General features: G+C 43.5%; 1 protein-coding gene across 6 annotated transcripts in view; it reads left to right on the forward strand.

The window, feature by feature from the left end:
• The first annotated feature begins 1,112 nt into the window (after positions 1-1,112).
• LOC117556764 (potassium channel subfamily T member 1-like) overlaps positions 1,113-25,076 on the forward strand; it is a 62,383-nt gene continuing 38,419 nt past the window's right edge. For 3 of the 6 annotated variants that reach the window (XR_004570621.1, XM_034232270.1, XM_034232271.1), the window contains exons 1-9: positions 1,113-1,553; positions 2,979-3,146; positions 17,255-17,334; positions 19,291-19,420; positions 19,773-19,820; positions 20,149-20,197; positions 20,519-20,578; positions 21,016-21,090; positions 21,811-21,894. Coding sequence is in view for 5 of the 6 variants with exons in the window: in XM_034232270.1 (XP_034088161.1) it covers positions 1,387-1,553; positions 2,979-3,146; positions 17,255-17,334; positions 19,291-19,420; positions 19,773-19,820; positions 20,149-20,197; positions 20,519-20,578; positions 21,016-21,090; positions 21,811-21,894 (861 nt within the window). In the remaining variant the exon portion in view is untranslated. Of the gene's footprint in view, positions 1,554-2,978; positions 3,147-7,800; positions 8,076-17,254; positions 17,335-19,290; positions 19,421-19,772; positions 19,821-20,148; positions 20,198-20,518; positions 20,579-21,015; positions 21,091-21,810; positions 21,895-25,076 lie in introns of those variants that run through there. The other 3 variants (XM_034232272.1, XM_034232275.1, XM_034232273.1) reach the window with 2 other exon arrangements.

Raw genomic sequence — 25,076 nt, forward strand, 5'->3', positions numbered from 1 at the left:
CCTTAAGAAAATAACCCAAATAATTATATAAAAGTAACATGGCTCTATGAACATATACAACATTTTCTTTGAATCTGCTGGCACAACCCCCCTGCTGGGATAATATCACCGATGTGACTCCTATTAGCAGAAACATGAAAGAAAAATACTTCCCACTCCAATCACAGCCTGACTCAATCCCAAACATCCATCATGATGTTTAAACTCTTCAACCTCATGCCACCATCACCTCAGTGAATCAGTCTCCTCTCCCACGTCTCCTCCTTTCTCCAGTTTGCGTCATCAGGCATAGAAAATAGGCAAAGAAGAAAAAAAATGAAACCTCCATTCAGTCAATCTTTCCTCCTGACATCTTATGTGTATTTCTCCTTCTCTCACTTCTGTGAGCGTGATGTCATTCGGCTTCTTTCCCTTCTCACATATTTTTATTTCATTTTCATCACTGTCGCTTAGTGATGTTGGCTCTTTGCTGAGAGATGAATTTCTAAAACAGACACTGAAACCATTTAATGTTGCAAAACATTTGTACACCCAGTTTGTCTGAACATGTCAGCTGTTTCTCTTGTTAGGATTGACCAAAGTGAGGCTGTGGTACTACACTGAATGATGCACCGTCAGCATGATCTCTTATCCCCAGAGCAGCCTATTAACTCGGGATCATATTTGTTCAGAGAGCATGAGACTCCTCTGGGGTTTCATGTGTGTGACAGGTCAGGAGGGATGATCTCTGCAACACATTTCTCTGTAAAAAACATCTGCTATGGATTCTACATGATTTAGGCTCTGTTTTACATTTATAGATAGGTCTGCATAATAACAACAATAAGCACTGGGGTGAATAATAACCTGTTGTAGCTCATAGTGTTTTTTTATTGAAGTGTTGAATCAGCTGTGCTTTTTAAAATAATGTCATTTCGTGATTCATTTTAGGCTGAACATCATTTTCTCTTGTGTGACATCTTAATCGTATTGTTCCCATTTGGAACTGATGTTTCCACCCAGAGAACTGGACAGACTCCTGTCCTCCAGCAGGTGGCGCTGATCCCTCTCTGAGCTCCAGGGTGAATTTGGTAATTCAACAGTTATGTGATTAGTTGTTCAGATATCTCAGTCAGCTCCGGTATGTTCCTGCTGCAGACCTCTCTGCTCCCCTCCTACCAGCCTCACTCACTGACACATCTTCACATTTGTATCTTTGAGTTGGTCTGTAGACTGAGTTCCTCAGCCGGGGGTCACTTCTTGCAGCCTCTCCATCTGCGTGTGCTGAACAACTCTTCCTCCAACATGCACCTGAGTAGGTGAAGGGAGCATCCAAAACGAAGGAGTTATCACCAGTTTGTTCCCTTCTCTCCGGGTCTGTACTCCTTTCTGGCAGATCACCCTCCGATGCAATTAACCCAGGAAGAAGACTTTGTAAAGGGGGACTCGACGCCGACCACCGAAGCTCTCCAGTCCGACGGCAGCGCCGGATCTCCGGCCAAAATGTGCAGTGAATGTTACGTGAACCAGACATTTGTGCACGACGATGGCACCGTGAACGACCACAAGCCACGGTAAGAGAAAACACAGGGGCAAGTCGGGATGCAAACTTTAAGTATCATAATGCATGTGGACATTAGTCATGCTTCAGATGCATAGAAACTGTGACAAGTGACACATATCTTTGTTTTGTGTGAAAACATGCCTTTTTGTTGTATCAGTGATTTGCAGAGCTCCATTCATACACTGTGTGCTCATGTTCTGCTGTCACCATGTTGTGTCCCAGCTGTCAGTACAGACCATTATCTCCTGCAAATATACTAATGCAACTCAACTAAACTCAACATATTAAATAATGTTGTAATGTGTTCAACTCTGCATCTGTTTCTTCTTTGGGACGTTCGTGTTACTTTTCCATGAAGGTCCCAAGGAAGACAAGCTGATGTTTTGTTTGCCATACAATCTGCAACCATAAAACCTCTTAACATATTGTCTCCTCTCTTGTGATACACTCGGATGCCTTAAATGACCCGTAAGCTCCGGTGTGTTTTATGAGACTTTCGCTCTTGGGTTTTTTGTTTGATGGATGGATTTCACTATCCTCATGGGAAATGTAGCGTTCATCTTTAATGCAGTCACAAGCTTAATGGAGGGCTTTAGCAAACAGGCAGAGTGAGGGGAGAGAGGGTTAGAGCTGATAAGACTTTGTGATCTGTTTACTGGAGACTCATCATCAGCAGTCTTTAACACCATAACATTTCATTTGAATCGTAAAATACATCTGTTGCATCTCCTTGATGAGCAATATTCAAGCAAAGGATGCAAGGAGGTATAAGGCAAAACACTCTAAAGTTGATCAAAAGATTTAGGGTAAAACATCTCTCAACTTGGGCTTTCTAAGTTATGTGATTCCTTTCACCAACTCACACACACATCCCACTGTACTGTGTTTCTCTTTGCATGATACACAGACTGTGATTGGATAAGACCTGGAAGAGATGACTCAACATCTGCAGTCACCAATGTCACACGTCTGTCCTTCAGGATAATTACATGAGTAGGCGCCGAGGCTCAGAGACTTCTCACCGGGCGAAAACACTTTCTCTCAGATTGTGACGCTATCTTTTTTCTTTCCCATTTCCTTTACATTACATTACATTTAGCTGACGCTTTTATCCAAAGCGACTTACAATAAGTACATTCGACCAGGAAGACACAACCTTGAAGAAAACAGAATCATATAAGTACATCAGGTTTCATAGAGCCAAACATTTCAAGTGCTACTCAACTGGCTTTAGGTAATCCAGTCCTTTATTAGTATAAAAGTGCTTCGTTCCCATTTCCTTTACTTTTCTGCATTTCCGCATCAGATTTCTGCATTTCCCCACCCCTTGCTCCTTGTGTCTCTTCAGCGTGGCCTGTCCTCCTAGTTGCTTTCTCCTCCTCTTCTCCCTTTATTTCCTTCCTGCTCCTTTACTGTCCTCCTCTCCCTCCTGCAGCTCCCCCTCAGCTCCTCTCCAGACCCACAGCAGCAGCAGTGGGGTGATCCTGGACATCGCTGCCCTTAACATGGAGCAGCAGGAGAGCGAAGAGGTGCCTCCGCTGCCCCCCCGCTTCCGCTTCCGAGACCTGCTGCTCGGGGACCAGAGCTTCCAGAATGATGACAGGTAGGCAGCAGACAAAGAGACAGACACGTTCAGATTATGTTGTGTATTTGGTGATGTGCAAAGTGAAAACAAGCGAGAAATTGTGAGAGACATACCAGAGTTTAACGGTCTACTAATGCGCTGCTGTTAAGGCTTTAAAGCTGCAACAGTAACCTCATGATCTGTTTGGCCAGTGACCGTTTTGTCAGATGCACACCTTCAATCAACGCTGGCTTCCCTTCTTTATCCATACACTTGATCATCTAAATGCAGTAGTCCAGAGTAGTGTTGACCAATCACATTCAAGCAGTTTGTGTGGAGAGAAATCCATAAACATATTCACAGAAAGTAGAATAAAATCCAATAAAAAAATGGTACCTGTCCAGTGTAGTTATACAATGCTGCATTGACTTTGAGTCATAAGGTCACATGGCAAAATAAGAATTAAAATAAAATGTTCTAAAATCTAAAATCCAATAAAAAGAGGTGTCTTCATGGAGTCTTTAGGGTGCATGTAGAACCTAGTGAACAAATCCAACATTTTCATATCATAAAAAGACCACAGTTTAAAGGTGCCATGTCATGGCCAGTTCTACTGATCATAATTCCATTGTTGAGGTCTACTAGAATAGATTTACATTGTTCAATGTTCCAAATTCACATTGGTTTCTCAAACAGCATCTCTGTATAGTATGTGTATTCACTCTGTCCTAAACGCCTTGTTGGAGCTCCTGCCCCCCCCTCCCTATGAGACCACTATGCTCTGATTGGTCAGCTCGCCCACTCTGTTCTGATGAGTCCACCACCGTTACAGCGGAACATCAGTGATTATGTGTTACAATGGCGTTTGTTAGCAACCAGAAAATGACACCAGTAATGACAAACAGATGAGAATGCTGCGTGGGGTCTGGGTGCCGTGTTGGCGGGACGTTGCGCGGCTCGCTGCTGTGAGGAGCGGACAGTGTGAGCTGGGTTACTGGTGCCGTTTCCTGGTTGCTGTGTGGGGTCTGCGAGACACTGCGGAACTCAGCCTGAGCACACACACACTCACACACTCACAGCCAGGCTGTGTATGTGTGTGTGTGTGTGAGGAGCTCCACGGATTGGTCCATTTGGACCTGGGTATCATTACGTCACCATGCTCAGGAAGAAACAAATGGAAAAAGAGAAATGTCCAACGAGGCGTTCTGGGGCAGCACAGACAGGTCTTCTCTGTGTTAGACTTTTACTCCCTACAGGGTGTACTTTGAGGGTCTGTGACTCTGCAGACCGTTTATATGCAGAAAAACCTTCATAACACACAAGGGGACGGGTAATAACCAGAAAGGCATGACATGGGACCTTTAAGCAAAGTAAATAATCAGCTATTTATCTACACTTCACGTTGGTTGCAAATCTAAAACACTATATGGTAAAGGAAATTACTTACAGTAATTCAAAATACAGTTACATCAAATTCATCTTTCCTCATTTCAAATGGTAGCGTCTGTTCTTTTTTTGTGCTGCCATGTGTCCACAATCCAAAATAAACGTTTAGTTTGAGCAGTGAGCGATTATTTGACGTCATCAAAGGCTCTATCTGTTATCTAATGCTGCTCTCACCTATCAGAAGAGCTGATTACTGGACCTCTTCAGTTCAAGAGCCCTCGACCCTCTTCAGTGAAGGTGTCTGCACTTCCTTTAACTAACATCAGAGCAGGGAGGGTTTACCTTCCTGCAGTCTTTAGCAGCAGTACAGGGAGGACTGCTCGTTGAAAACATACTCTTTATTGAATTTGACACATTCTAACACAACACAATGCACGACACCAGGGTCCTTCTTCATTTTCTTTTTAAATATCGCACTTATTCCCCTGGGAATAAGTGCCCAGAATCTAGATACGAAATGACATTCCCAAAAGCAGTGGAAACTTGTCCCTCTATGAACACTTACAGGGGAAATGGAACAGTCTATGTTAAGTAAGCTGACAGGAGTAACATACAGTCTGTGAAGAATGTTGTACTGGGTTTCCCTCAGTCTGTTACATATAGACGTGGTTCTGATTAAGTTTATAGATGCTTGCAAATCATCTTCAATATGTTCAGTTCCCAAATCATTCTCCCATCTACGGGAACTATTTGGCAGTTGGTATGTGCAAGCAGAACCAAGGAGTGAATAAAAGGATGAGATAAAAGTGCTTTCCATTTTGAGTCACTGCAAGGGAGGAATCAATGATGTCTTGGAGCTGTGAGGAGGAGAGTTCTTTCATCTGTTATAGGTGCAAGTGCTCTTTAGATTTGTTCAGTTTTGAATGAGAAAATAAAGCAAGGAGTTTGTAGAGCTGAAAATGAGGACGTTTCTGAATCACTGCAGTTTTTTAGAGGTTGTGAAGAAGGCTGCGCTTGTGTTCGATACATTTCCCTCGAGAATGTATTCAAACTTCAAAAAGGTCTGACAGGAAACACGCTTTCCTGCAACAACACTGTGACCTGTAAGAATTTGAAATGAGCTCTTGTCATCCTTACTCTCTCCTCTTTTATATTTAGTTTGCAATTTGATTGACAAAATCAATAGAACGATTATGTTTTATTTTTTAGATTTGCTTATTTTTTTCATCCTGAGATTTGAAACGCTGCAAGCTGAGCTCTTTTCTAAAAGTCTTAAAAAAGAGTCACAAATATCCCAACAAAAGAAAAACCTGTGTGCTTTTGTTCTGTTCTAGCAGACAAGAGAAGAGTGCCTGAATCGAACCGTCTGGAGGAGTTTGTAATATGCTCATAAGTGCGTCCCCTTGAGATATGTATTCTGTATTGAAGCTGCCTGATGGACCTCAGGAGAGTAAAGATCAAATGCAATTGTAGATGTGATTACAACAGCCTCTGGGACGGCAGTGTGTTTTCAGAATATTTGAGAGGAAAAACAACAAGCTCTGCAAACGCTTTGAGTGAAACGTGATCCCCTCACCTTGCAACAACCACTGTTATAGCTCTCTGAGCATGACTCAGCGATACATCAATGCCTAGTTTTACATGCTATAAAGTTCTCTTCTGTCAATTGACTAATCAGTTTTATCATTAAATATTTGATATCAGGGCTTCAACTATTTATCATCACATGCAAAACCCAAACATATTTAAACAAAAAAGCAACAAAACCTCACAACTGAAAAAGCTGTAACAACGTAAAGTTAGGTTATAACTGCTTAAAAATAACATGAATTAAGTAAGGGATAATGTGCAGCGAGGCGGTCATTATGGGTAAAAGAACACCCAACAGGCTGATCAGAACTACGTAGCAACGGCAGGAACTGCTTCGATAGCGTTTTTGCGGAGCTTTTTGATTACAGATTTGAAAACATTGTTGCTTGCTTTAAAAGTAGCACAATTCATGATGTCAACCCTTGGGAAGTATCTAGATATCCCTGCCCTAATGCCAAAGGAACTGCACACTGAATATGTCTTGCCGTTTGATGTCTATGTCTGGACCGCTGCGTAAAAAGGACCGCAGCTCTGTGTTGAGGGTTTCTGCCCCGTTACTTCTCCACTGTTTTCTTGTTCCTCTTTTATTTTTATTTCCTTCGCTGGGGACTCATCAGTCACTAACCATTCATCCAAATGACTGTGCTCTCCAAATATATTAAAAGTGGAGTCAGTGTGGCCTCTTCTGTATTTTCAAAAAGCTCTGACCCATACAGGAGGTAATCTAGAAATGACTACTTTAGGCTTTTTAAGTTAAGAGCAGACAAAGAGGTGGAAGGGAGACAGGAGGTGAGAAAAGCCTCTTTTTATGTTGAATTATCTCAATTATTTGTATTTATCGACTTAGTTCGTATACAGATGCATTTCGTTCAGAATACAAACTCGTGACTTTACATAAAATAAAGGTTAATCACAACAAAGAAACAAAAATAAAAAAGATTAATAAATTACTGATGTCTATATACTGTAAATACACACGTACTCGTATACATACACATAATTACACAGACACAGTAAACACAGTAAGCAGGACTGAAAGAGAGGGAAGCATGATCAGTGTTCTGGCCCTTAAAGCATTAAAGCTGTATTTTAGTTTTAGTTTTTGCAATATCCAATCCATTTTCTCCATCTTATCAGCTGTGTGATTTTGGTTTCTAATTTGTTATGTTATCTTTTCCATAGTGTACACTTGATTGATCAGACACCCTGTGTGTATGGCTTGGCTCCAGTTCCTGTATGTGTTATCACTTTAAGAGCAGTATCTAAATGTTCTTGCCAATAATTTCTCTTGTTCTTCCATTATGTTTAGAGAACAAGGAGATTTTGTGAACTCAAAAGAAAAAGTGTCTGTCAGATGTGAGGCTAAAACGTCAGCAGAGGCTCTTCCTCTTGACAGAAGAGCGAAACCGAAGACAGACTGGCTTTTAAGTCACAAACACTTTACATTCTGACATGCTGCAGCTGATGATGCCCGACACCGTCTGTACATCTATTTCATTATATATTTATATGAATAATAAAAAATGCACATCAGTGTTTATCATCCACTGATTTGATGGGAACATTCCTCCAGTGTCACAGTGTTAACAGCTTTCATCAGAAGCATCTATATTATTTAGGGTTATTCCGGCCATTGCAACGTTGCTGTGGCAACACAGAGAGAAAAGGAGAGAGATTGTGTACTGTTCTAAAAATATTCCAAAAAGCAGTCCTCAAAATAAATCATTAACGGAACACTTGCTTCGTGTTTTTGATCTCTTTCAAAACAGATTCTCCTTGTTTTTGGAGAGTTTGGATTTTGTATCATCTAAAGTAGAGAAAGTAGAGCGCGCTGCCAAGAAGCTCATCCAGTGTAGAGACTAGGAGAGACTAGGAGAGACTGCACGACGCAGCGAGGTGCACTATGGATCCGAGGATCGTCCTCCCCACCTGGAGGAGTCCCCCGGGGGGGGCGTGGAGGTCGGACCTGTTTCACGTGGACGCCGGGCAGAGGTAGGGCCGCATGGAGCCTCTAGAGGAATACACATGGTGTCCTTATGATAGTGCTTTGGTGCTTTGAAACGGGAAGCAAGGGTTGAACATCGCATGAAGATTTTATAGATTTATTTGAGCTTAAGCCTATTTAAATTACGTAATGCATTTGCAGATTGAGGAAGCAGCGGTTTGATGAGCGCGCCTAAAAGCTGCTGAGATGCACAGACATGTCTGCGTGTGTAATCCTTTAAAGAGAGCTGGCAGTTAGTTATTTACTTTGTGGAAACATATTTGTGATATAACGTATAGATTGTCATTATCCATGCACAGTAAACATATATTTCTTAAGGTGTCAGAAAGGAGTGAAAGTTGATTTATTAAAATGACTTTTTGTGGTTCAAAACAAAGTTCTGTAATGTATTAGAAGCCTAATCCAACCAGCAAATGGTCACATGCATTAAGCCACAACAAGTTAATTTTCTGACGGTTATTTACAAATTCTTTGCAAACCTTTTTCTTAATTCATCATGAAAAGTGTGGTATATATAAGGTCAGAATTTCTCTCTAAATATTACTTATTTTGTCCAACAAAAAGTCACAAACAACAACAAAAATAATAATAAATAATTTAGTAGCCAAAACTAGTGGAATTTGTGGAAAGTAATTATTTGAAAAGTAACATTTGACAAAGAGAAGCAACAAATCTATGCAGTATAATGGAGATGGAACGAGAGAAAGTTGGGTCATTTCTGCCTGAAAAAAGAATGTAAATTAGTTGTGGATTAACTTAAACTTGATGTTAATGTTGCCAACTAAATATGTTCACTATCATAGTCAAATCCCTGGTGTCATTGTATTGGCATGTGTTCAGAGAACAGGTCTCTCTGGGGTTGAAGAACACCTCCAGAGCTGATTGGACAAAGCAGTCCCGATCCAGAGCTGCCAGAAGATTTCACCTGAGAAACTTCTGCAGAATTATTCATTTCCAAAGACATCATTTCCCCCGGCACCTCATGGTCATGATGTGAAACTGAAGTATGACTAGTGTCAGACCTTCTGTGCCAGTAATTGTGTGCTCAGCATGAATTAAGGGTCATTACTTACACACTGTGTATGTGGGTGGGTGGAGGGGGGAGACAGACATCTGCAGGACCCTCATGAGTGACTGCAGCTCTCAGGTGAAGAGCCTTTCTCTGGACAGCTGGTTATTTTAAATATATTTTTGCAGGGTATTCCTCTGTTATATCTTACACAGGCTCCGCCCTCTACTGGAGCGGCAAACTCCGGGGCAGAGCAGAGCCAATAAGGAAGTGCCACCAACTGCAGTTCATCTATTGGCCGATAGGCGATGACTGCAGAAAGGAGGAATTTCCATAGACCCCCATGTTAAAATGCCCAACTTTACAGCAGAAACAAACATGTTTCTACCCCTGGATGCAATACAAATGATTCGGGATATAGATAGATTCCACCTTAATGATAATTAATTGTTGAGTGAATTGTTTTATAACGCGACTCTTTTATTTATATTAGGTTTTGAAGTTTTTGCATAACTTAGGGCGTGGTCACATTGATGGACAGGTATGTGCCTCACTCAGCAACTTGTCCACTTTGCTAGGCTACAACGTTAGCTAGTTGTAGTTACTGTACTCAACCCTTTAGCCGTGTTCGTGGTGATTGTGCCTTTTAGGGAATGTTGTTACGAATACCAGACAATTTAAATTGTTTTATAGCTTATATAGCTTATTAGCCAGCTAAGGAAGTAACCCTTTATACATGGGCTGTCAAGTTATTAACGCGTTAATAACGCGTTAACGCAAAAAAGAATTAACGCCACTAATTATTTTAACGCGATTAACGCATGTGCATTGAGTTTAAAATACCATCTATACAATCCAAGCACACTGCTGACTGATGCCGACAGCCCGGTCCTGCCGCCCGCTTGAGGAAGACCACACACCGGTGCCCATCCCCACTGCCTCTGTTTTGAGTGTCTGGGGCCTGACCACGCCGCGGACGGCCTGACCCAGTCTCCGTCCTGCAATGCCTGCTGTATGCACCCACGGCTCAGCCGCCGGCACAGTCTGGAGCACTTCCAGGCTTATTATGTCTCGCCGGAGGAGGCGGAGGACCAGGTGGACCTCGAGGTGGTGGAAATGGAGGAACAGGATGTGGCCGGGGAGGTGCCATTCGTTTTCGCCATTCCGGCAGGTCGGGCGGCACAGTTTGTCGAGGAGGATGACGACGAGGAGGATGACGACGACGAGGATGACGACGAGGAGGATGTCGATGAGGACTCTTCGATGTCTGGTGCTTCCGGGTCCGGCGTCCAGGAGGGTCCACCGCACAGGTCTGCACGTCAAGACTTCCTTGGTGATGGCCATGGCGGCGGAGCGTGTCAGGCTACCGCTCCCCCCACCACTGCCACCGAAGCCGGTGAGCCGCCTCCGTCAGGGGTGCTATGGCCGGTTCGTCCGGCACAGCCGGCCTTAGTTTCGCCCCCGTTGCCAGATATCTGGCAGTGTGTGGAGGCCGAAGGCTCCAGTAGCAGGTATGGCGGGAATCCTTAGGTTGCAGATCCGCTCGGACACAGCGTTGCCCCCTCTACCTCCTCCGACCCCAACAGGCTTCTGCTCCGGCTCCACCTCAGCAGAGGGCTTCTGGGGTGCACCAGAGGCGCAGGAAGGTATTTTGAGTGGGGGTGCTGAGGTGCTGGACTCCAGTGAACACTATTACGGGCACTATAGAGCACGCACAAAAGCACTCCCCACACGCAAACACACAGTACACCCGCGACTGTTACAATGAAGGCTCGATAATCAGCTCACGGCATATAGGCAGGGGTAAAGTGCTATTTTTTACGAGTGGGGAGCGGACCTCACCTTCTCTAGGGGGGTCCGGGGGGATGCTACCCAGGGAAGATTTTTTTTAAATATTGAAGTTAAAAGCATCAATCTGGTGCACTTTGAGAGCAACATTAAGAGATCTATGGATACATCTCTCAACACCCAGATGAAACACAACTGTAAGCAGATGTTCTTTTTCTTTATGGATATTTTACAAATCACTCTCCTTTCAAACTGTATTATTTATATAGTATTTCATAACTGTTTTTCCTTTATTCTCTTATTTGTTTTATAACGATAATGATCATATGAAGGTGTGCCGCGGAAATAATCTTTTGAATAATTTGTGACCAAACCGTTTGAGACCCACTGAGATAACTTAGACTAAAGTTAACTATCTAAACACTCAGAGAGTCCTTTAGCTCACCTGCGCCTCTCAGTCTGAGAGGAGAGCTCTCCTCCAGCTTGTTGTGGAACCAACAGCTCCTTATGTCCGTTAGTGCAGCTAGCTAACCAGATGCTAACAATACGGTCCCTGCTGGCACCGGTCCCTCTCTCTCTCTCCCTCTCTCTCCCTCTCTCACACACACACTAAATGCGCTATTTCCGCACACACACGCACAGAGCCGAGCTTGAATGACACGAGCACACTTTTATTTCCATGCAACTCTCTGATTGGTCTGGTGTCTTGCCTCTGTTGCATTCACTGAACATGGGAAATTACAATCCTGCCGTCCTCTCTAGTGTTTTGATGAGGTTCACGTAAAGCACGGTTAATGTATTATATTATTGAGGTAGAATTGTCCGGGGCTACAGAAAAAACATTCGGGGCAGGCCAAAATATTATTTTACCAACAATGTGGAATTTATTGGCTACATATTACACAGATTATGCACAGCGGAAGCAGCAATAATAATAAAATAATAATTCAGACAGGGGAGCTCCGCACCCCCTGCCTGCCGCTAGGGGGTGCTGCAGCGCCCTCAGCACCCCCCTTCCCGCGCCAATGGGGTGCACCGTCCTCCCGGAGCTGACTGGCGGTGGGAGGAAGCGTCCTGGTGGAGAGAGTGACTTTCTCCATCCAGGACGTGAGGGTGAATCCCGCCTCCTCCCTCTTTGATGCAAAAATTGTGACACGCACTTTTAATAAAAATGATTGCATTTATCCCAGTCTAAGTGTAAATTCTCTCCACAATTCCACACTTCCACATAATGTTAACCGTACTGATTCCCCACTCACTGCCCCAGTTGTAACTCCAGTAAAGGAAGCAGCTAGTGGGGTAATAAACCGCAGGAAATGCTATCAAAGCGCTATGCGGGTACAGGGACATTATGGCCTGCATGTTATTGTCAGGAGACACACCGCGCCTAGCATTCAGATTAATGCATTTTACCGTCTGGGTGAAGATTGCATTATGGCAGAGCGTGCGCTGCGGTGCGTTCAAGGACCGCAGTAGAAAATCGGCCATTTTATCGGCTGTAAAGCAGAGGGGCCAATGGCCCCTTGGCCCCCCTGCTTCCGGCGCCCATGTTGCCAAGAATCGTTGTAGCATTTCCCTCCGAATAATGGTCGAAGACTTGACTGATGATATGAATTTATTGAAATCTCCAATATCAACGTAAGAGCTATAAAGACACAAAAATGACAAATACATTTAGGCTCCATCCGTATTAGAATCACTTTAGCATACTACCAAAAGTTAACTGTAAACAGACAGCAAAGCTATACAACAGCATATAAACGAATTAGGACAAAACCCACATTTTTATATTATAGTAAATACCAACCTTGTGCCTCTTCGGGGGGTGCTAAACTTAAACATAAACTTTATCCTTTACTTTATCCGTCTTTATATGTAGATTAATCTCCGCTCCTTTTCTCCGTCACGTTGCTTCCATAGGAACAACAACAAACTCGCCTTCAAAATAAAAGCATCTAAATAACACTGGAAGTTAACCTAAATGACATTTACAACTGCAACAAAAGTAACAAAAACAATGTAATATCCTTTTCAGTTTCACAGAACCCAAATTGGATTATTTACAATCGTTTTGTAACTATTTTATTGCAATAGGTAACAGCAACAATAGGTTGTAGCATTCAAACCTGCTCATGGACTTGCAGTGGTCCTCGCTTTTTTTATGTCTCTCCAACGAGTTACGCAGGTGCTTCCAGTCTACATATCCATCCTTCGTAAATGCACCTTCAGCTCCTGGGCTGGAGAAATGTCTGCACATTTTACAGAAAAGCGCGTGCCTACTTGCACTGTATTCCACCCAGGGAAAATCTTCATACCACCTCAACCAGTTTTTACCGGAAATTAGTTCTGTTCAGAGGATAAAACACATACAACATTAATTCAACTCGATATTTGTTCACTTGAATTTCAGTTTGAATGCTTGGATATTCTCAATGGGTGAATAAACAAATGTATAATAATAATAAAAAATAAAAAAATAAATACAAATTACACCGAAGCTTTCTCAGGGCGGGCCAATGAGTAAACTAGAGGGGAACTCCGCTGGGGTGAGTGACCTTCTACATCACGGTGTTCACAGACACAACCGTGACAGGATGGGGGGGGACCTGCCTAGAGAGAGCTCGGCACAGCAACCTTCTAGAGCTGCGGGCAGTAGTGTTGGTCCTCCAGCACTTCAAACCCTTACTACAGGGCAAACATGTGCTGGTGAGGAGCGACAACAGCACCACAGTACATGGCGTACATCAACAGGCAGGGAGTCCGCTCTGCCGCCTTGTTTAGCACAGCAGAGAACCTGTGGTTATGGGCTTCGGGGATTGTGTTGTCTCTGAGAGCCCTCCACATTCCAGGACTGGAAAACAGGGGGGCCGACCTCATGTCAAGAGGCTGGCCCCTGCCAGGCGAGTGGGGGCTTCACCCGGAGGTGGTGAAGCAGATCATGGGCCCAGTTCGGGAGAGCGGAGGTGGACCTGTTCGCCAACCGGCGCAACAGCCACTGTACCCTGTGGTTTTCCATAGCTCGGCGAGACAATCCGCCCTTGGGGGTGGACGCGTTTGCACACGAGCCATGGCCAAGAAAGCTGCTCTACGCCTTTCCACCGCTGCGTCTTATTCTCCCCCTGCTGGAGAGGGTGAGACGAGAACGTCTGTCAGTCATCCTAGTGGCCCCAGATCGCCGCGGGGCGCCGTGGTTCACAGAGGTGACACAGATGATGGTGGAACAGCCCTGGGCGATTCCTCAGGTCTGCGGGGCGATGTCTCAGGAAGCAGGTGCAATAGGGGCGTCTCCAGGCTTGGCTCCTGAGAGGGACAGTCTGAGACAGGGGGGACTGTCTGACGAGGTTATTCAGACTATCCAGGCAGCAAGAGCAGGATCCACCACAGCCTGTTACAGGCCTAAGTGGCCATTTCGTCCTGCCATGAGGGACTTGGCGGCTGGTCAGCCTTTAGTCAGCCGCTTATGACGCGGTTTTTGCAGGGGGTCAGGAGACAGCGCCCAGTAGTGCATGATGAGGTGGGGTGGGGGGGGCTGGTGATGGAGCAGGTCTGTGAGGTAGGAGGGGGCCTGGTGATGGGAGCAGGTCCGTGAGGTAGGAGGGGGCCTGGTGATGGAGCAGGTCTGTGAGGTAGGAGGGGGCCTGGTGATGGAGCAGGTCTGTGAGGAGGGGGGGGGCCTGGTGATGGAGCAGCTCAGTGAGGTATGGGGGGGGGCTGGTGATGGAGCAGGTATATGAGGTAGGAGGGGGCCTGGTGATGGAGCAGGTATGTGAGGTAGGAGGGGGCCTGGTGATGGAGCAGGTCGGTGAGGTAGGAGGGGGGCCTGGTGATGGAGCAGGTCAGTGAGGTAGGGGGGGGGGGGCCTGGTGATGGAGCAGGTCTGTGAGGTAGGAGGGGGCCTGGTGATGGAGGCAGGTCAGTGAGGAGGGGGGGGGCCTGGTGATGGGAGCAGGTCGGTGAGGTAGGGGGGGGCCTGGTGAATGGAGCAGGTCTTGAGGTAGGAGGAGGGGGCCTGGTGATGGAGCAGGTCGGTGAGGTGGGAGGGGGGGGGCTGGTGATGGAGCAGGTCTGTGACCTAGGTGGGGGCCCGGTGATGGAGCAGGTCTGTAAGGTAGGGCGGGCCTGGTTATGGCGGGCTTTGTAGGTAAGGAGAAGGATCTTGAAATGAATGCATTGTGGGATGGGGAGCCAGTGGAGGTCTGCAGGACGGGGGATGTGGTCACGAAGAGGGTGAGGGTCAGGAGTCGGGCGGCAGAGTTCTGAATGTACTGGAGTTTATTGAGGAGTCTGGATTGTGTAACAGAGAGGATGCTGTTGCAGTAGTCTGGTCAGGTCAGTTATTCATAATGATAAACTGCTGTTTCTGTTTTATTTAACCTGCTTGCAGTCTATAACACTGCAGAGATATGAAGTGTGTTGCTAGGCTACCTACTGTATGAGTTGTAATGTTTTGCAAATTACAATGATATATTTTTCAAAATTAAACATACACACAACACAAACCATTTCTTAACTTACAAGTTACTCCTGATGGCTTCCCTTCATAAAGTGACTTGCTATGCTAGCAAATCCACAACAACATGCACTCTAACTTGACTGCAAACCACATTTTGTTTATTATTGTTGTTTACAGATTATTCTGTAATGCTGAGTAAGATTTTAATTTTGTAATAATTCACATTTGTCTCTATTTAATTGCACTTGCATAAGTAAGGAATTAATAATTAAGTTTGTATGGTACCAATAATAAAATAAAAGGAAAGATGGTGAATACACAAAAAATGATATTTGATCACTTAGTATGATCAGACCATAATTAAATGTTAAAATTAATTGTATTAAAATTAAGTTGCAGTTTTGAATAGTGATGGAGTCCAATTTATATTCCAGAAATGGAAATTAGAACAGCTAAAATGAAAAACTGAAATGCAAATGCTTATAGACATATGCAGTCAAACCAGGAAAACAAAAAGAACACAATTCATTATTATGCTATCAGCACTACACACATGCACGTGCTTTCACAATATTATTTTACTTTATAATTCTTATCTATCATTTGATTGCAGCTTTGCCTACTAAAATCATACAATATTTAAAGGGGACCTATTATGCAAAATCCACTTTTTTCCTGATCCATTTCTATAAAAACCTGTCTGAAAATGAGCTGATCAGATTTTGGCCACTTTAATAACGATAACGATGTTTTGTCTTGTGTAACCATTAGCCAATCACCAACCAAGGTAAGCCCCCCCCCCCCCCCCCCCCTTATCACCTGAATCTCCTCCTAGAGCACCATTGAGTTCTTTCTAACCAAATGTCTCTCAGAGGGGCGTGGGGAGGTGCTCCTTATTTTCATCTAAAGTAACAGACAGAGAATCAGCACCTTGGAAACAGGGCTGAAACAGAGGGGATTATGGGATGCTGCAATGATCTGTTTGGTGTTTCAGCCAATCAGAGACAGGCTCTGGATATATCTGACACCTGTGATATATTGATGAAAAACATCTGGTGAAATGCTCCTCATCAGCTGCACTTTGTCTCCTTTGGGTCTGCTGCGTGTCCTACAGTCACCGTCTTGTAATCAGGGACAGATAATCAGAGACAGATAATCAGGGACAGATAATCAGGGACAGATAATCAGAGACAGATAATCAGGGACAGATAATCAGGGACAAATAATCAGAGACAGATAATCAGGGACAGATAATCAGAGACAGATAATCAGAGACAGATAATCAGAGACAGATAATCAGGGACAGATAATCAGGGACAGATAATCAGAGACAGATAATCAGGGACAGATAATCAGGGACAAATAATCAGAGACAGATAATCAGGTACAGATAATCAGAGACAGATAATCAGAGACAGATAATCAGAGACAGATAATCAGGGACAGATAATCAGAGACAGATCATCAGGGACAGATCATCAGAGACAGATAATCAGAGACAGATAATCAGAGACAGATAATCAGGTACAGATAATCAGAGACAGATAATCAGAGACAGATAATCAGAGACAGATAATCAGGGACAGATAATCAGAGACAGATCATCAGGGACAGATCATCAGAGACAGATAATCAGAGACAGATAATCAGAGACAGATAATCAGAGACAGATAATCAGGGACAGATAATCAGAGACAGATCATCAGGGACAGATAATCAGAGACAGATAATCAGAGACAGATAATCAGGGACAGATAATCAGAGACAGATAATCACCAAACTCTCCTCGGGTGATTAGAAAAACGACATTATGAATATTCATGATGTGTGAAATGTCATACTTTAAAAACTGCCTGGAAGAATATCCGTGTGTCTCTTTGCTGCAGATATATTTTTTCCTTTTTCCTGTGCGTCAGGGTGCAGGTGGAGTTCTATGTGAACGAAAACACCTTCAAGGAGCGGCTGAAGCTTTTCTTCATCAAAAACCAAAGATCAAGTATGTTGACATCTTCTCACACCCATGAATTGGCTGTTTCATAATGGAAAGGGTGCATTAAAGGTCACCAAAATAACAAATACAGACACATTCCCTCCTAATGAAACCCTCATGCATATAGAGAAACACGTGTAATGCTTAGCAAGCACAAAGAGAAGTACACACTGATGTTGCTTATGAGTAAAAAGAAATAGCATTGTTGCTGCAGTGCTGATAAGTTCAAGGTAAGATGTATTGATAGAGTGCATTCAAAAGTCATCCGGTTTGTGCCGAAGGGCTTTACAACAAACCTTGTTGTAAGTAAAGATTAGAAGTGCAGACACACAAACACATGCAGAGGCGTGCAGACATTCATGCATATCAATGTGGAATGCAAATCATCTCAAGAGTCATTGCAGGGGAGTAAAAGTGGCTCTTAAGACTCTTTTCAAGAGGAGTCAAGGGATTATAGTGGGTTGTGCGTTGGTGTTGGGATCAGGGGTTCAAAGCCCACTGCAGTCAGCATGTCGTTGTGACACTTCACCCCAAAGTGCTCCTGTGGGGATTGTCCACAGTATTGAGTATGTAAGTCACTTTGGATAAAAGCGTCTAACAAGTGACATGTAATGTAATGTAATGTTATACTGCGCTGATATTTTCAGGGAGTGTATTCCAGAGTTTTGGTGCAGCTTCTTACCAAAAGCTTCTTAGAAATTAGATTATTGCAACAGCCTCCTCTACGGTTCACCTGCAAAAATCCTCAAAAAACTTCAATATATCCAGAACTCCGCCGCCTGTCTACTCACCCACACCCGAATCCGTGAATACATTACACCCGTCCTCATCAAGCTCCACTGGCTTCCCATCCCCCAGAGAATTCAGTACAAGATCCTCCTGATGACATACAAAGCCCTCCATAACCTGGCCCCATCCTACCTGACTGACCTCCTCCACAGACACACTCCCACTCGCTCCCTCCACTCTGCTACTGCCAACCTCCTGTCCCTCCCCACCCGGACCGACCTCAAGTCCTGGGGCGACAGAGCCTTCTCCGTTGCTGCACCCACCCTCTGGAACTCACTACCCCAATCCATCAGAGATTCTTCCTCCCTCACAGCATTCAAAACATCACTCAAAACCCACCTGTTCAACACTGCATTCAACCACTGACCACCCCCCTCCCCCCCTGACCACCCCCCTCCCCCCTATTTTCTGTTTTGTTTATCTCTTTTTGTATTTCTTTGTTATCTATTTTTTTTATTTTGTTTTGTTTTCTCTTGTCTTTATTTTTCTTAACTCTCTGTCAAAGCGTCTTTGAGTTTCATGAAAAGCGCTATAAAAGTCCCATGTATTATTATTATTATTATTAGAAAGCCCTGCCTCCAAAAGGTTTAGGACGAGATGATAAGTACTGAAGTGAGGACTTCCATACAAACAAGGAGACAGTGAAAAGATGCTACATGCACAACATGGTATTTGTTGTTTACGTCAGTTTGTTGTAAGTGTTATGAGTCTCTTTTACTTGTTGCTAGCATTCAACAGTAACATGGTTGATACTAAAACATAGAAGTTCGTAATAATGGAATTTCTCTGGATGTTAGTGCAGGGATTAGGAGAAGCTAGATATGACACATTTGCTACATTTTTTATACTACATTTATTTTTGAGATAGTGTCTGATGTGATTGGATAACTAGAAATCAGAAATCCTTTATTGCAATTATTGAATTGTGAGCAATAGGAAGGTTCTACTCATGGATATACTGTAATTCAGAGCTGTAAGAAGTTGTATTGAACATCTTTGGTAGCCTTTCTATCAAACGTATATTGTATTGAATATTGTTCAGGACTGACGGATTCCAAGGTTTTTGCAAAGGGTCTGGTGGAATTGAGGGGCAGGGCACTGTTGCTGGAGGAGTGTGTTGGGTGATACAGAAGCAGTATTTCATTGTAAAACGTGTCCCTGTCTGGTCCTTAGGCCTCCGTATCCGTGTGTTCAACTTCTCCCTGAAGCTGCTCACCTGTCTGCTGTACATCATCCGGGTGGTGACCGATAACCCGGGTCACAGCGCAGGACAGCAGAACGCTAACAGTGGCAACGTCAAATGGTTTGTCCATTTTGAACAGAAGCACTAACGTACAGTACAGCACCAATGGTAGACTAAAAGACAGATACACGTTGAAACAATGCCAGCAACGTTGCAAATATATCATTCAAAGAAAGAGTAAATGCTCTTATAAATGACACAACCACCAAGCAAGCAAAAAAATTACTTGTTTTAGTAAACCTTTCACTTTTATTCATTCATGTTAAACATCACAGTCAGCTTACATTCACTATAAATGTTTAACAGACTTATTGATATTCAAAACCTAAGGAAAGACTCTTCTTAAAGTGCTTAAGCAAAAATAACTTGACTACATTCATTTATTCACTTTCTGTTTCTCACTCTCCTGCAGTGTTGACTGCCAGTGGAACGGATCAGTGCAGGACAGAGAGATTAACTGGTGAGCAGCAGGAGGTGGAATGACTGTTCATTCAGGGTCAAATGAAAATAAAGTATTATGTAGCCTCTGGCGAAAGCAACACATTCTGTGAGTGCGCTTCCAGCTCTTTTCCTGCACTCAGCTCATGACCTTACCTGGCCTGAGATGAATGTTGCACATGTTCATTTGACATATTGTCACATGTATTATCTCTAATGATACCCATCTAATGAAATAATAACAGTATTATTTTGACTTTATTTACCTCAAATATTTAACAATGATAATGCATTTTGTGACTGATTTATAGGTCATTTGTTGTGAATGAAAGAGTTGCTCTGTTTGACAGGGGGTTGATCTTCTGGGTGGATAGAAAAGTTCCTGTCTGGGCCATCCAAGTGAGTCAGAATACATCCAGGGGAACAGGCTTTACACAAGTTACAAAGTTCCCTTTACTGTAGAGTGCTATGTAGGTTTTGTGCATGTCAATGGGTTACAGAGGCTAACATCCCTGTGTTCCCTCCAATGGGAGTTTCTCTCCCACACATAAATACTAATATGAACCTGAAAATGAGCCTGTCTTATTTAAACAAGAAAAACGTTGTGTTTTGAAAAAAAGTGCTCGACAACACTGTGGGTTTCATTCTCAGATAATTCATTTGAAAATGATTATTGTGTTAACAATTTATCAGCTTGTTTCCTGTTTTTTGCTTGTACAGGTGATTGTTGCCATCATTAGTTTTCTGGAGACTATGTTACTGATGTATCTCAGCTACAAGGTAACGCGCACACACACACACCACACACACACACACACACACACACACACACACACAACACACACACCACACACACACACACAACACACACACACACACACACACACAACACACACACACACACACACACACACCACACACACCACACACACACACAATAAACAGACATCATGCGTGTCAGTAATACAGCCCGTCAATGCAATTAGTCACTTCCAGTGATTGACAGATGATAAGTGGCGTAATTATCCCAGGACTTTTGTCACGGCGACATTAAGGACAGGCGTAATGACAGGATCTGGTGGAGGTGAAGAATGAAGTGTTCGCCCAAAGTGACAGACTACACTTAGGACCTGCATCTCTGCAGTGACTCACTCTCAGTCTATTGTGTGCCTACAGGTTCAAACGTCTGCTCATGCTTCTATTTGATTTCATTATAGGGGAACATTTGGGAGCAGATTTTCCAGGTGTCATTTCTTCTGGAGATGATTAACACAGTTCCCTTCATCATCACGGTAATGCTTCTACCACTCTCAAATAATCATTATCTATAATAACGCTGTAAACTATGGTCTTTTTGTAATTTTTCATTATTTCTTTAATCTAAGCCTTTAAGAATTGAAGACATAAGCATTATTGAGACTCAGACTTACATCAATGGACACTGAAAAGTGAAGAATAGCAATTCATGCTATCCCACCTTTTAGCCAAAGGACCAAAGTGCATGGCTCATGCTCATGGTGAACATGCCACCGCCTGCATTTTCTTTTTCTTTTTGTCTTTATTCTGCACTGGCTTTTGCTGTTGTAACTTTGTAAATGTCCCCGTTGTGGGACGAAAAGAGGATGAAAGGCTCTGTCATATGAGGAGCCCAACTGTACGCGTATTAATTACATGTCGCTGTCCGTGGTGCTGAAGTAGAAAACTTGTTGATTGATTTGTAATTAATTTACATTTTTTCTCTCAGTCCCAGACTTCTGTCAGATGCATCGTTCTTACCCATTCAGCCTTCGACACATTTCTTGTGCACATGTAAATGGTTAGAAACTGAAGACTGCATCTGTGTCATTTTGGGTGTCAAATTGAAGTTAAGAGCATTGAAGCTATCACCTTGAGCATATCAACCACAATGCACACAGCCTTTTCTGTGCAGCTTTTACCGTGTGATTGCAGAAATATTGAGATGATACTGAACAAACCTTATACTTTGATTTGAAATGTGTCTTTGTCCTAAGATCTTCTGGCCCTCGATCAGAAACATCTTCATCCCCGTGTTTCTCAACTGCTGGCTGGCCAAGTGTGCTTTGGAGAACATGATCGTGAGTGGAAACATGAACTGAATGGATTATTTTAAATCAACATTTGAATGTTATTGTTCTGTCGTTCATCATCCAAGAGCAGCATGTTGTTAGCTCAAGTACAATATTGAAGTACTTTGCTTGAGTGTTTCAATATAGCGGTACTTTACACTTCCTCTCCTGAAAATGTATTTAAAGGTCCCCTATTATACTGTTTTTCATCAATATATTAGAGGTCTCAGATATATACAAAACATGCCTCTGAAGTGTTTGGCTCCAAACACCAAACAGATCATTGTAGCATTACCCATAATCCCCTCTGTTTCAGCCCTGTTTCCAAAGTGCTGATTCTCTGTCTGTTACTTTAGATGAAAATAAGGAGCCCCTCCCCACGCCCCTCTGAGAGAGATTTGGTTACAAAGAACTCAATGGTGCTCTAGGAGGAGATTCAGGTGATAAGGGGGGGGGGGCTTACCTTGGTTGCTGATTGGCTGGTTACACAAGACAAAACATCGTTATGACATCATAAAGTGGCCAAAATCTGATCAGCTCATTTTCAGACAGGTTTTTAGAGAAATGGATCAAAAAGAGAGAGAATCTTTGTTCCTGAAACTTTCAGAGTCTCTTTCCACAGAGGGGACACATGTTGATGTAGAAGAGACATGAAGAAGAGGGGACACATGTTGATGTAGAAGAGACATGAAGAAGAGGGAACACATGTTGATGTAGAATAGACATGAAGAAGAGGGGACACATGTTGATGTAGAAGAGACATGAAGAAGAGGGGACACATGTTGATGTAGAAGAGACATGAAGAAGAGGGGACACATGTTGATGTAGAAGAGACATGAAGAAGTGGGGACACGTGTTGATGTAGAAGAGACATGAAGAAGAGGGGACACATGTTGATGTAGAAGAGACATGGAGAAGAGGGGACACATGTTGATGTAGAAGAGACATGAAGAAGAGGGGACACATGTTGATGTAGAAGAGACATGAAGAAGAAGGGACACATGTTGATGTAGAAGAGACATGAAGAAGAAGGGACACATGTTGATGTAGAAGAGACATGGAGAAGAGGGGACACATGTTGATGTAGAAGAGACATGAAGAAGAGGGGACACATGTTGATGTAGAAGAGACATGGAGAAGAAGGGACACATGTTGATGTAGAAGAGACATGAAGAAGAGGGGACACATGTTGATGTAGAAGAGACGTGAAGAAGAAGGGACACATGTTGATGTAGAAGAGACGTGAAAAAGAGGGGACACATGTTGATGTAGAAGAGACGTGAAGAAGAGGGGACACATGTTGATGTAGAAGAGACGTGAAGAAGAGGGGACACATGTTTATGTAGAAGAGACGGTGAAGAAGAGGGGACACATGTTGATGTAGAAGAGACGTGAAGAAGAGGGGACACTGTTGATGTAGAAGAGACATGAAGAAGAGGGGACACATGTTGATGTAGAAGAGACATGAAGAAGAGGGGGACACATGTTGATGTAGAAGAGACATGAAGAAGTGGGGACACGTGTTGATGTAGAAGAGACATGAAGAAGAGGGGACACATGTTGATGTAGAAGAGACATGGAGAAGAGGGGACACATGTTGATGTAGAAGAGACATGAAGAAGAGGGGACACATGTTGATGTAGAAGAGACATGAAGAAAGAAGGGACACATGTTGATGTAGAAGAGACATGAAGAAGAATGGGACACATGTTGATGTAGAAGAGACATGGAGAAGAGGGGACACATGTTGATGTAGAAGAGACATGAAGAAGAGGGGACACATGTTGATGTAGAAGAGACATGAAGAAGAAGGGACACATGTTGATGTAGAAGAGACATGAAGAAGAGGGGACACATGTTGATGTAGAAGAGACATGAGAAGAAGGGACACATGGTTGATGTAGAAGAGACATGAAGAAGAGGGACACATGTTGATGTAGAAGAGACATGAAGAAGAGGGGACACATGTTGATGTAGAAGAGACATGAAGAAGAGGGGACACATGTTGATGTAGAAGAGACGTGAAGAAGAGGGGACACATGTTGATGTAGAAGAGACGTGAAGAAGAGGGGACACATGTTGATGTAGAAGAGACGTGAAGAAGAAGGGACACATGTTGATGTAGAAGAGACGTGGAGAAGAGGGGACACATGTTGATGTAGAAGAGACGTGAGAAGAGGGGACACATGTTGATGTAGAAGAGACGTGAAGAAGAGGGGCACATGTTGATGTAGAAGAGACGTGAAGAAGAGGGGACACATGTTGATGTAGAAGAGACGTGAAGAAGAGGGGACACATGTTGATGTAGAAGAGACGTGAAGAAGAGGGGACACATGTTGATGTAGAAGAGACGTGGAGAAGAGGGGACACATGTTGATGTAGAAGAGACGTGGAGAAGAGGGGACACATGTTGATGTAGAAGAGACGTGGAGAAGAGGGGACACATGTTGATGTAGAAGAGACGTGGAGAAGAGGGGACACATGTTGATGTAGAAGAGACGTGAAGAAGAGGAGACACATGTTGATGTAGAAGAGACGTGGAGAAGAGGGACACATGTTGATGTAGAAGAGACGTGGAGAAGAGGGGACACATGTTGATGTAGAAGAGACGTGGAGAAGAGGGGACACATGTTGATGTAGAAGAGACGTGAAGAAGAGGGGACACATGTTGATGTAGAAGAGACGTGAAGAAGAGGGGACACATGTTGATGTAGAAGAGACGTGAAGAAGAGGGACACATGTTAGTAGAAGAGACGTGAAGAAGAGGGGACACATGTTGATGTAGAAGAGACGTGAAGAAGAGGGACACATGTTGATGTAGAAGAGACGTGAGAAGAGGGGACACATGTTGATGTAGAAGAGACGTGAGAAGAGGGGGACACATGTTGATGTAGAAGAGACGTGGAGAAGAGGGGACACATGTTGATGTAGAAGAGACGTGGAAAGAGGGACACATGTTGATGTAGAAGAACGTGAAGAAGAGGGACACTGTTGATGTAGAAGAGACGTGAAGAAGAGGGGACACATGTTGATGTAGAAGAGACGTGAGAAGAGGGGACACATGTTGATGTAGAGAGACGTGGAGAAGAGGGGACCATGTTGATGTAGAAGAGACGTGGAGAAGAGGGGACACATGTTGATGTAGAAGAGACGTGGAGAAGAGGGGACACATGTTGATGTAGAAGAGACGT

The sequence above is a fragment of the Gymnodraco acuticeps genome, unplaced genomic scaffold (assembly GCF_902827175.1).
Source record: "Gymnodraco acuticeps unplaced genomic scaffold, fGymAcu1.1, whole genome shotgun sequence".
Taxonomy (NCBI): domain Eukaryota; kingdom Metazoa; phylum Chordata; class Actinopteri; order Perciformes; family Bathydraconidae; genus Gymnodraco; species Gymnodraco acuticeps.